The 13,831-nt window shown below is 40.0% G+C and overlaps 1 protein-coding gene across 1 annotated transcript in view; it reads right to left on the bottom strand.

Moving 5' to 3' along the window:
- Nucleotides 1–13,831, bottom strand: part of LOC120527479 (hepatoma-derived growth factor-like) — a 49,440-nt gene that overhangs the window by 16,690 nt on the left and 18,919 nt on the right. Inside the window, exon 3 of the mRNA XM_039750936.1 lies at nucleotides 5,845–5,983. Within this exon, the coding sequence (XP_039606870.1) occupies nucleotides 5,845–5,983 (139 nt within the window). The remainder of the gene's footprint in view (nucleotides 1–5,844; nucleotides 5,984–13,831) is intronic.

Genomic DNA, 13,831 nt, shown 5'->3' with positions numbered 1-13,831 from the left:
TACAAATAATGACAGGGCAATGTCTTAGGAACAAAAGGATGCCAAGTCTTTTAATGGAAATAAAAGTTTTCTGCCTACAGAGGGCTCAATTGTGTAGACACCCTAAAATCAGAGTGAAATGAAGATGTGGCAGGCTAGTCCATTTTTCAAAAACTTAATTTCTGCTACTCAAAATGCTTTTCAGTATCTTGTGTGGCCCCATGAGCTTGTATGCATGCTTGACAACGCCGGGCATGCTCCTAATGAGACGACGGATGTTGTCTTGTGGCATTTCCTCCCAGATCTGTATGAGGGCATCCCTGAGCTGTTGTACAGTCTGAGGAGCAACCTGGCGCCTAATGGACCAAAACATAATGTCCCACAGATGTTCTATTGGGTTTAAGTCAGGGGATCGTGAAGGCCATTCAATTGTTTCAATTCCTTCATCCTCCAGGTACTGCCTGCATACTCTTGCCACATGAGGCCGGGCATTGTCGCGCATTAGAGGAAACCAGGACCTACTGCACCAGCGTAGGGTCTGACAATGGGTCCAAGGATTTCATCCTGATACCTAATGGAAGTCAAGATGCCGCTGTCTAGCCTGTAGAGGTCTGTGAGTCGCTCCATGGATATGCCTCCAAGATCATCACTGACCCACCACCAAACCAGTCATGCTAAACGATGTTACAGGCAGCATAATATTCTCCACGGCTTCTCCTGACCCTTTCACGCTTTCACATATACTCAGGGTGAACCTGCTCTCATCTGTGAAAAGCACAGGACGCCAGTGGTGGACCTGCCAATTCTGGTATTCTATGGCAAATGCCAATTGAGCTCCCCGGTGCTGTGCAGTGAGCACAGGGCAGTAGACATTTGGGCCCTCAGGCAACCCTCATGAAGTCTGTTTCTGATTGTTTGGTCAGAGACATTCACACCAGTGGCCTGCTGGAGGTCATTTTGTAGGGCTCTGGCAGTGCTCATCCTGTTCCTCCTGCCCAAAGGAGCAGATACTGGTCCTGCTGATGGGTTATGGACCTTCTATGGCCCTCTCCAGCTCTCCTAGAGTAACTGCTTGTCTCCTAGAATCTCCTCCATGCCCTTGAGACTGTGCAGGGAGACACAGCAAACCTTCTGGCAATGACACGTATTGATGTGCCATCCTGGAGAAGTTGGACTACCTGTGCAACCTCTGTAGGGTCCAGGTATCGCCTCATGCTACCAGTAGTGACACTGACTGTAGCCAAATGCAAAACTAGTGAAGAAACAGTCAGAAAAGATGAGGAGGGAAAATGTCAGTGGCCTCCACCTGTTAAACCATTCCTGTTTTGGGGTCATCTCATTGTTGCCCTCTAGTGCATCTGTTGTTAATTTCATTAACACCACAGCAGCTGAAACTGATTAACAACCCCTCTGCTACTTAACTGACCAGATTAATATCCCATAAGTTTCATTGACTTTATGCTATACTCTGATTAAAAAGTGTTCCTTTAATTCTTTTGAGCAGTATATATATCTTCTATATATATATATATATATATATATATATATATATATATATATATATATATATATATATATATATATAGAGTTGGGATCCAGAGACTGTGTTTGTGGAGGGATTGAGAGTTAAGCGGTGGGGAGTCACGTGATCAACTCCCTTCCCATTCACGCCATTTCATTCACTTCATTTCGCCCAGCTGACGCTGTCTTATGCTCTTTTCCTTAGTGTTTAGTCCTTTCTCCTTTACTAATTTACTGTTTAGTACACGCGTACTCACACAGTCACTCATAAAAGGGGAGAAGACTCCGTGCAAGTATTGAAACTACCTTGGAAGACATGCAATCAACGAGGCCATTAAACGGATCTCAAGAGAGGTCTTCTAGGTTGGGAAAAAGCGCTATTGCCAAAACCAGGCGATTAAACTAATCTCAACAAGAAACGACTTCACGCTAGAAAAAAACGATTCGCTTCCCAAATCAGGCGGTTAAACGAATCTAAAGAAGACAGGATTTCTAGATTGGAAAAACCACGATTCGCTGCCAAAACTAACCGTTTAAACGTGCAGCGAAGCGCACCAGGTCTGCTAGTATATATATATATCACCTATGCTGGTATCAACAGAAGGATGGTTGGAGGATGCAGTACTCCGAGGTGAGAGTGGGTTAGGGTGATCAAACCTATTAAAGAAGTTGTTCATTTGGTTTCCTTTCTCCACGTCTGTCTCGATGGTGGCACCCTGCTTTGAGCTGCAGCCAGTGATAATCTTCATCCCATCCCACACTTCCTTCATGCTGTTATTCTGCAACTTCTACTCCAGCTTTCTCCTGTACTGCTCTTTCACCGCCCTGAGCTGGACTCGGAGTTCCTTCTGCACATGCTTGAGCTCATGCTGATCACCGTCTTTAAAAGTAGTAAATCAGGTGTAAATGTATGGTATTTCTAAAAGTAAGCTTTTTTTTCAGTTTTATTCTCTCAGTCACGTTCACGCTTAACCTCACCCCCCACCTTCTGATCTGACACTAACTAACAACGCCAGTATAAATTCACACCTGATCTGACGCTGTTTGTTTTCAAATAATATTGCATTAGTGCAACAATGTTTTCTGATTGGTACTATTCAAATCATAAAATGATTTCTTCAAAATGTCACATATTTGGCTCTTTTTGCCCGGTGCTGCATTGACATCGTGCACCAGAAGGCGTAAGCTTATTCGGTGCGAGCAGGAACACGCAGGTGGCCGGTTCCTTGTGCTATGACACGCTTGACTCGGCGGCAATCAACGCACATGTACTGTACAAGACATGCACGGGGGCCACTGAGAAAAGAGTGTTCATGGCTCACCTTGCAGAGGAGCTTCGTCGTCGCTTCTTACAATATAGGCGATGGATAAAGCAAAAGAAAATGCAACATCGACAAGCTTCTGTTCCAAGACCGCCGCTTCTCTAGCCCCTTCAGTGTAATAGTAACCACAGCACAAAGAGAAGTGTGTACATTGCAACATTGTGCACCAAAATGTGAAGACTGCATAGGCAAGATTGAATAAAAAATAAAATGTGGTCACTGATTACAAGTGCAAGAAGGCATGTGAATGAATATGCCACAATGTTTTCCGAAATGTACTATACAGGTCATAAAATGAGTTATTCCAAATATCATATATACCTATGTCTCTGTTTTTTTGTCAGTGCGGCTTTGACATCATAGACCATAAGGTGCATACTAATTCAGCGTCAGCAGGATCACTCAATAAAACTGAATAAAAAAAATTTCAAGTGACAGTGAGATACGAAGCAGGCAGATTTACCGGCGTTTGTGTGTCTGCTTTTATCCCTCCAGATCAGAAAATTTCCAGTTCCATTGTCTCATAACACCACTCTCATCTACAGTTATTCCCAGTTTCATATAAAAAAGTTAGTTTTAGATCTGGGGTGGGGGGGAGCGTGTTGTATCGTGATCATGACTGAGAGAATAAAAGTGGAAAAAAAAAAACTAAGTTTTACAAGTGCTATAAATTTACACCAGCTGTTACAGACACAAATTAAACGTATGTTTTTATTGTATAATATTAACAATAAGAGCAGCTCACTACTCAAACGGCAAATTTGCGGGGAGATGGTTTCGAACTCACAACCTCTGGATTATATAATGGCAGATCTAACCGCTACACCACAGAAGCTGTCATATTGTACTTGCACCTTTTGTGAAAGAGTTTATTTGATGTTTGGCCATCAGCCTTCACACATTATACTGTTCATGTCTACATTTTGTCATTTATTTCTAAAACATGAAAAACGGTTTTGTTTAAACGATGTGTTTACATAGATTGCCGTAGACACAAAACGCACATCAAATTACTTCCCCTTACAATTCTGGGTAGCTCACTGCCAGATTAATCAATCAAGGCTGAAGCTAGGAGAACTTCTTGCCCATTCTGAGGTGGCAGGTGTGATGGCATAGCAGGCTACTTGGGCCCATCGACACATTTACAAGACAAAAGAGGCTGACGGAGAGGTGAGAAGGGATTTAAGGTGGGCTGGACTTACAAGTTTTTTCGTAGGCTCTGATAATTCTAGTGTTAATGGAGATTTATGTACAGTAATCCCTCGCTATATCGCGCTTCGACTTTCGCGGCTTCACTCTATCGCGGATTTTATATGCAAGCATAACTAAATATATAACGTGGATTTTTCGCTGCTTCGCGGACAATTTGTCTTTTTACTTCCTGTACAAGCTTCCTCAGTTGGTTTGCCCAGTTGATTTCATACAAGGTATGCTATTGGCGGATGAAGGAGAAGCTAACCAATCAGAGCACGCAGTTAAGTTCCTGCGTCCTGAATGCAGTGTTAACCAGGAAGTCTCGTCTCGCTCATTCAGCATCAACGTGTTTCGCTGTGTAAAGAGTTAACTTTTGTGCTCTTTTGTGTTTATCTTTGTGCATAGTCAAGCCCTTCATTATGACTCCGAAACGATCTGCTCCTGCCACTGCTTCAGGGGCCGTGCCCAAGCGCCAACAGTAGATGTTAACAATTGCCGAAAAGGTAAACGTTTTGGATTTGTTGAAGGAAGGGAAAAGCTACACCGCTGTAGGACGCTATTACAGCATCAATGAGGCTACGATTATTTTTATTTAAAAAGTAGGAAAGGAATATAAGATCTACGGCCGCAGTGTCCTTTTAACCAGGGTGCAAAACGAGTTGTAAGTGAATGTAATAAGGCAGTAGTCTGGATGGAATCTGCTTTAGGGATTTGGATTGAAGACTGCCAGAAGAACAACAACAATGGCAGTGCTACACAATCGCCTGAAGAGGCTCCTTTATAAGGGCTGTAACACTCTCCTTTGTTGTGCAGTAAAATTAAACTCATTGTTATCAGACAAGTCATCGTGTCATTGTTGGCGAGTAACCATAATTAATTTTCTACTTACAGTAGTTAATACATGTATGTACGTTTAGTGTCACTGTATACTATTTTTCTTGCATTGTATGTATTTATTGCTGGTGGCCTGTCTATCGTAATGGCTGTAACATAAGTGATATCGGAGACACTCGATATCTTTAAAATAATATTTAGGTTTTCCTGTATATAAACAGTGTGTTTATATACATAATTTCAATGAATCTTACCTAATATCTAAAAGAATACAAAAGGATTATGCTGTATAACTGTGCAGGGAATATTTATAAACAGTGTGGGAGAGTTTATAAGGGCTTAAAATATATAAAAATAACCATACAAACATATGGTTTCTACTTCGCAGATTTTCACCTATCGCGGGGGGGTCTGGAACACAACCCACGCGATCGATGAGGCATTACTGTACATAGTCTTAAATGATATGACATATGATTAAATATATTTTAATATATTTTCTAGTATGCACATTTTAAACCATTAAATCTCAATTAATACTGTACCTTTTGGAAAATTTTTCACACACAAAAAAACTTATGTCGCTGCATAAACATTTCTGCCTGATAAGGTGGTAGGTTTGCCCTCAGGTTTTTGAAGCAAAATTATGTTTGTGGAAAATCTTTTTACAAAGACACGACTCTTCCAGGAAGGCAAGAACATTTTTACAGTTGTAGCTTTGTCTGAATTCTGCTGTTTACTCCAAATAAAATGATGTATTAGGTACCCAACTATTATTTTTTTTAGTCTGGCCCTTCTTTTTATAAATAGGTATTTAAAAATACCTGTGCCGGTATCGAGCAACAAAATAGATCATGTAAAACAATTGAGACTTAATTTTTACAGTAATTGTTATAATAATTTTAACAGCTTCTTTTTACTTCAATATTTTATCTAATTTTCCAAAAAAAGACTGATAAACAGTTTTTGGGTATTTGGGTAGATCTTAGTATACCTCATATCCAGACGCCTTGACTGAGGGGTTATTCTCAATCTCCCACAATCCTTCACTGAATCCTTTTCGTTTGTTAGCTTTGCTGAATTTTTCCTTACATTCCTCATAGGGGAAGAGGTCCTTGGGACCAAGGAATGCCCTAAAAGAAAAAAAAAAAAGCATTTCTCTCTTACTCAAACTATGTACCTTAAAAAAATGTTTTACCAAGAGTTCATTTCAAAATAACGTTTGCTCAGAAAACATCTTTTTAAAAAAAAAAGCTGAATAAAGTCTTTAAAAAGCATATTGTGTTTGAAAATAAAAACATTTTGTTGAAATAATTGTCTTTACTGTCACTTAAAATCACTAAAACACACATTTCTATAAGTGAGAGTCTAAGAATACTTCAATCACATTTCTCTGTGCCAGGATTATGTACAGTATACAGCAAATATAACAAATACTTTGATGGTGTCAGCAGTTCAAAAAACATCTACTCAATTAATTTACTGCAAATAAAATTGTTTCCAAATACTGGGGGCTGAAGTTTATCCCAATAGCACTGACTAAACAAGGGTAATATAGTAATCAATTCTGAACAGGCTGCAAGCCCACTGTAGGGCACACTCACTTACACCTACTCATACAGAGACAGTTCGGATGTTGGGATGGGGGAGAAAATAGATGTACCTAGAGAAAAAAAACTATGTAGACATGGAGAGGGCTTGCAAATTCCAAGTAAATCATTGCCCAGGACCCACACAGAGCATAGAATAAAAAAGCACTACCAGTACTGAACCTTACAGATCTAAATATAACTAACTAACTAACTAGATAGATAGATAGATAATTGAACACAAGTTTCAAATAATTGCTTAGCCAGTATATACTGCACAATAGACTCATCTAAATCACTCATCCCAAACTGAAACTTTACCTTTAAACTGTCACTACACTGTTACCTCTGTCATTCAGGATAGACTTTAAAATACTGCTTATGGTTTATAAAGCCTTAAATAATCTCACTCCATCTTATATATCGGAATGTCTGACACCCTATATTCCAAATCGTAACCTTAGATCCTCAAATGAGTGTCTCCTTAGAATTCCAAAAGCTAAACTTAAAAGAAGTGGTGAGGCGGCCTTCTACTGTTATGCACCTAAAATCTGGAATAGCCTGCCAATAGGAATTCGCCAGGCTAATACAGTGGAGCACTTTAACAAAAACTGCTGAAAACACATTATTTTAACATGGCTTTCTCCTAACTTCACTTTAACTTAATACTGATACTCTGTATGTTCAATTCATCATAATAACTATTCATAGTGGCTCTAAAATTTGTACTGACCCCTACTCTCCTGTTTCTTTTTCCGGTTTCTTTGAGGTGGCGGCCTGTGCCACCACCACCTACTCAAAGCATAATGATGCTCCAACATTGATGGACTGAAAGCCAGAAGTCTACGTGACCATCATCATCAAGTCCTTCCATGAGAACCCTAAATACAAAGAGGACTGTTTCATTTATGTTAGGTAGATTGCCCAGAGGGGACTGGGCGGTCTCTTGGTCTGGAATCCCTGCAGATTTTATTTTTTTTCTCCGATCATCTGGAGTTTTTTTTTTTGTTTTTTGTTTTTTCTGTCCACCCTGGCCATCAGACCTTACTTATTCTATGTTAATTAATGTTGACTTATTTTTATTTTTTATTGTGTCTTCTATTTTTCTATTCTTCATTTTGTAAAGCACTTTGAGCTACATTTTTTTGTATGAAAATATGCTATATAAATAAATGTTGCTGTTGTTGTTAAAGGTAACAGATTCAAACTGAAAGCAATGTACAGTAACACAAAAGTTTTCTAACACTTAACAGTAAACAACAAACAATACCCATAAATAACAAAAGGATGAACACATAAAAGAACATAAACAACATGAAATACATGTGTGTGCATATACAGTATAATACATACAGGTGCTGGTCATAAAATTAGAATATCATGACAAAGTTGATTTTGGTAATTCCATTCAAAAAGTGAAACTTGTATGTTAGATTCATTCATTACACACAGACTGATGTATTTCAAATGTTTATTTCTTTTAATTTTGATTATTATAACTGACAACTAATAAAGTCCCAAATTCAGTATCTCAGAAAATTAGAATATTGTGAAAAGGTTCAATATTGAAGACACCTGGTGCCACACTCTAATCACCTAATTAACTCAAAACACCTGTAAAAGCCTTTCAATGGTCTCTCAATCTAGTTCTGTAGGCTACACAATCATGGGGAAGACTGCTGTCTTCACAGTTGTCCAAAAGACGACCATTGACACCTTGCACAAGGAGGGCAAGACACAAAATGTCATTGCTAAAGAGGCTGGCTGTTCACAGAGCTCTGTGTCCAAGCACATTAATAGAGAGGCGAAGGAAAAGGACAAGATGTGGTAGAAAAAAGGTGTACAAGCAATAGGGATAACCGCACCCTGGAGAGGATTGTGAAACAAAACCCATTCAAAACTGTGGGGGAGATTCCCAAAGAGTGGACTTTAGCTGGAGTCAAGAACCACCACGCACAGACATATGTAAGACATGGGTTTCAGCTGTCGCATTCCTTGTGTCAAGCCACTCTTGAACAAGAGACAGCGTTAGAAGCGTCTCGACTGGACTGCTGGTGAGTGGTCCAAAGTTATGTTCTCTGATGAAAGTAAATTTTACATTTCCTTTGGAAATCAAAGTCCCAGAGTCTGGAGGAAGAGAGGAGAGGCACAGAATCCACGTTGCTTGAGGTCCAGTTAAAAATGGGCGATATGGCCTAAAATCAATATCACGATAAATTGAGCAGTTAACCTCGATAACGATAAATGGACGATAACCACCCCAAGTGCCAAAAAAACAAACTTTTTTTTTTTTTCATTTGATGGGGCTGTGGCAGGCAGCATAGTTCCTCCAGTTATTTTGATAATATTATTCCCCCTAGACCTATTCATTGCAATTATATTATTACCACTTTAAAGGACTGTAAAATGTCACTGAAAATAAATGAAGACAATAGTAGTAAGTACTTTTAGTGGTTAAGATTTATTAACTGAACAAAATAAAAAGTGTAGGATACAATATGTAACCATGCTCTCTAAAAAATGTGTATCCCTTGTAAACAAAATAGTTTAATAATAAATATGTTTCACATTGGCTATTCACAAAGTAAACAATGATTGTGCAAATGTAATGCCATCATGGACAAAGGCCTATCTCTGCTAAGGCCTTGAGGTAGCATATCTATCCAAATCTTCACACCCAACATCACCCCAATTCATGGTCTAATTCTCAAATAAAGCAAGCAAAATAAAGTAAGAATTAAATAAGACCTCTCAGACCATATTTACAAAATTAAAAAGGGTTGGCACAGTAATAAAACATTTTAAAAATCATGTATTTTGCTACATTTCACAGCACAACATGATCAACACTGGCTCACAATAAGTCTTCTGTAAAAACTTTCTGGATACACTGCTGCTCAGCAGTCTTAAGTATTTTTATGCCTATATAAACATTATTCAAACATTAATACTTTCAATTTTGAATATGACACACAGAATTAAAGTCACTTTAAAACACACCAGATGTCACCACCCAAATATATTAAGATGTACACACTTACCGACTGCCAGGTGCAGCCTGTGCCCAAAACATTGCACCCGTGTCCATTTATTGAGCTTGACAGCTTTCACAATATTTGGGCCGTTGTCAGTTGTTATAGCAACAAGGTCCTCTTCACTGATGTCCCATGCAGACAGCATCGCTCTCAACCCCTGTCCAACCATCTCCCCCGTGTGATCAGATGGAAAATAGGCCGTCTCGAGCACTCTGCACGCAGCTCCCATTTGTTGTCGATGTAATGAACTGTGAGACTAATATACGGCTCCATTGTGCGGCTGGACCAGAGATCGGATGTGGCTGCAACGGCTTAACGTATCTCAATTCAGCAGCAACCTTTTTCCTCTCTGTGCTGTACATGCTGGGAATGATAGTTTTTGAAAAATATTTTCGTGATGGGAGTTCGTATCTCTTGTCAATTATTTTCATGAAGTGTCTGAAACCGTATGCGTTCCACTGTAGCAATAGGAGCCATGTCTTTTGCTATGTGGTAGCCTATAGCATTTGTGATTTCTTGCCATCTTTTTGAAGTTCGCTCATATAGTTGAGTACTAGCAAATGCTTCGGTTATTGACCGCTGCCTGGTGGAGGAAGACGCTTTTGCTGGTCCTCCTAATCTCTTCTCGCTTTGAGCTTTTTTTATGTCTTCGAATTGAATCACATGGTTGTGCTGCAGGTGGTGGAAGAGGTTGGTTGTGTTACCTTGACTTGACGCAACAGTCTTTTTGCAGAGTTTACATTTAACAATTTTTTGATCAATATCATCCTTGTTGAATCCAAAATGTTGCCAAACGATTGATGATGCATTTTTTTTGTTAACAAGCGTCTCCTCTTCCTCCTCCACCAGCTCTACCTTCGTCGCTGCTGCTTCAACATTTAAATCGTCCTCCATTTGTTCACCCGTGTCTCGTCTTGTTACAGGTAGTAGAGTCATGTGACTCCACCCCGTCAAGTCTGTAACGTAGCACAGCGTCTTAAAGGGACATGAACATCGCCAACCTGCACATGCCTTTTCTTTTTTTTTTAAAATACCGAATTTACCGATATGGGCAAAATGACGTCGATGAGAGTCATAAATTTCGGTAACGATAAATTTTTGATATATCGCCCAGCCCAGTGTAAAGTTTCCACAGTCAGTGATGGTTTGGGGTGCCATGTCATCTGCTGGTGTTGGTCCATTGTGTTTTCTGAGGTCCAAGGTCAACACAGCCGTCTACCAGGAAGTTTTAGAGCACTTCATTCTTCTTGCTGCTGACTAACTTTATGGAGATGCAGATTTCATTTTCCAACAGGACCTGGCACCTGCACAAAGTGCCAAAACTACTGGTACCTGGTTTAAGGACCATGGTATCCCTGTTCTTGATTGGCCAGCAAACTCACCTGACCCTATGGGGTATTGTGAAGAGGAAGATGCAATAAGCCAGAACCAACAATTCAGAAGAGCTGAAGGCCACTATCAGAGCAACATGGGTTCTCATAACACCTGAGCAGTGCAACAGACTGATCGACTCCATGCCACGCCGCATTGCTGCAGTAATCCAGGCCAAAGGAGCCCCAACTAAATATTGAGTGCTGTACATGCTCATACTTTTCACGTTCATACCTTTCAGTTGGCCAACATTTCTAGAAAATCCTTTTTTTGCATTGGTCTTAATTGATAGTCAAATTTTCCGAGATACTGAATTTGGGACTTTCATTAGTTGTCTGTTATAATCATCAAAATTAAAAGAAATAAACATTTGAAATACATCAGTCTGTGTGTAATGAATGAATCTAATATACAAGTTTTACTTTTTGAATGGAATTACCGAAATCAACTTTGTCATGATATTCTAATTTTATGACCAGCACCTGTATAATACTGTGCAAATGTCTTACGCAATTTAGATGGATCACAGAAATATCTGCTTTAGACAGTTATGTTGTCTCTTCTGGATTAGGTCAATAGAAAAGTGCTTATTTCAGAGTTCTAAACTTTTATTTTACAACAAGTACAGGCAGTCCCCGGGTTACATACGAGATAGGGACTGTAGGTTTGTACTTAAGTTGAATTTATATGTAAGTCGGAACAGGTACATAAATTTAATAAATGCTGTTATTGACCGACTGTAACCAAGTGCTCTGCCAGTGAATGATGGAGTTTCACCTCTCTGACCTTTTCATTATTTCTACTTTATTTTCAATGGTGATGGTTTTTGTCTTCTTTACTGTATCACCAGCACTTGCATCAGGATTTGTGTTTCAGAGACATTGTTGAAGGGTGAAGACAAAAGATTAAGATGAGCTCTTCTGCATAGCACTGTACACGCTATCACAGCAGGAAGGCACCAGTCGTCAACACGTCTGATGTACGGACAAGAGACAACTTCCTGCTATGTACGTAACAGTACAAGAAGGCTTGCTATTGAGAATGAATGGGGGCATCGATGGGCGGTTCATCACCAGCCCACCTCACAGTCATCTCCACTACAGTATGCTGCCTGCAGCGTCCGCCCACCGAGAACAAACAGTGCGGCCAAAGGTGGGTAGTGAATCGCCCCCATTCAATAGGCAGCCATCCGATACACACTACAATGCTACACCCCACAGCCCTGTTCACCCTTAATAGTCTCCGTTCAAACACAACTGGGTCACCGCTTGCAGCATTACCAGCTGCCCACCGAGAACGAACGGAGCAAACATGTGTGGTGGGCAGGCAGTGAAACCACTTGCCGATGGAAGCCGGCCGAGGGACCCTACACAGCACGGGCAGTGAAATCGCCCCCCTCCAGCGTCCCCAGGCCGAAGATGACGGAGCGGCAGATACTGAGGTGCATGCGTTGCAGCTGCAGCCCCAGTTTGTAAGTCGTAGGTTGGATGTCCGTAACCTGGGGACTACCTGTACTACAGTGAGATATTTGACTGTCCATAAAGAAAGAAACTAACATAGTAGTGGTCTACTTTCCAGTTAAACAAAATGAGATCTTTGAAGGTTTATAGCCAAGTGATTGATTAATCAAAATATAGCAAACAGGTGTTAATGACCAATAACAATGTTTAGAATGAACTAAAGTGATTAACCAAAACAGAAAAGGCTGTGTACAGAAAGAAATCACAGGGCAAGGACAACCATACTAAAAAGTTGAGGCTGCTGTAGATACAGTATGTGAAAATCTTACGCCATGGCAAATGTAAGCAGAGTGACAAGATCCTATATCATCAAGGTCTCTTCTAAGCAGAAATTTCACTGCAGACGGATTTTCCAGATTGCTGTCCTAGCTTTTCTGCTCAAGCACAAACAAACGGCAAAGACTGCACACTAGAAATGCAGTGATCAGCCAAGGAAACGGAGTCAGTGGATAATGGGTTAATTAAGTTTTCGTCCTATTCAAATTAGATGATGTCCAGGATCTATATCAGCTCAGAACTGTCAAAAACCACTTATGCAGTAGTACACCCATCTACAGTCCTGATATGTTTTGTCAGAGGTGGTCCTAATAGAACCAAAAAGTCAGTCCTCCAAGGAGGAAATAGACAAAAGACTCGGTTGTGCACAAAAAAAAGTAGGGACTAGGGTACGGAAAACTGGTGGCAGGTGCTCTAAACTGATGAGTCAGTTTGAAGTTTTTGGCTTTAATAACAGGCAGGCTGTGTGCTGAACTGCAAGGAAATAAATAGTACAATAAGGAATGCTTATAGTCAACAGTGAAGCAAAGTGGAAGCTCTGCAAACAGAAAATTGAGACATCTTACTGCAAAGAAGTATAGGCAGATTTTTAGCTATCATGCAGCGACATCAGGGATGCATCTGATTAGTCCAAACTCTACACAATGACAATGATCCCCAAAACATGTACAAACTCATAAAAAAAGACAACAAACTGCTATCTGTGGAAAAAAAAGAACAGGGAATTCTAAAACAAGTGGTATGGCCACCACAGACCCCTGATCTCAACAATCTCATCAGTCTGGGATCACTTGTAGAGAGATGCAAGTAGGACACCACACAGAGCCCACAGCAGTCCTTCTACCGCCCGCAGAATAAACCAGGTACAGTGGAACCTCGGGTCACGACCGTAATTCGTTCCAAAACTCTGGTCGTAACCCAATTTGGTTGTGAACCGAAGTAATTTCCCCCATAGGACTGTATATAAATACAATTAATCCGTTCCAGACCGTACAAGCTGTATGTAAATATATTTTTTTTTAAAAGATTTTTAAGCACAAATATAGTTAATTATACCATAAAATGCATGTGTACTAGTAAACTAAATGTAAAAACATTGAATAACACTGAGAAAACCTTGAACAACAGAGAAAACTAACCCTGCAACAGTTTGCGCTATAGCGCTACAAACCGAGTTTTAAGCACAAGGA

The sequence above is a fragment of the Polypterus senegalus genome, chromosome 1 (genome assembly GCF_016835505.1).
Source record: "Polypterus senegalus isolate Bchr_013 chromosome 1, ASM1683550v1, whole genome shotgun sequence".
In the NCBI taxonomy this organism is placed as follows: Eukaryota; Metazoa; Chordata; class Cladistia; order Polypteriformes; family Polypteridae; genus Polypterus; species Polypterus senegalus.
The sequence above is the reverse complement of the archived record's forward strand: the minus strand, read 5'-3'. Positions and strand labels throughout refer to the sequence as shown.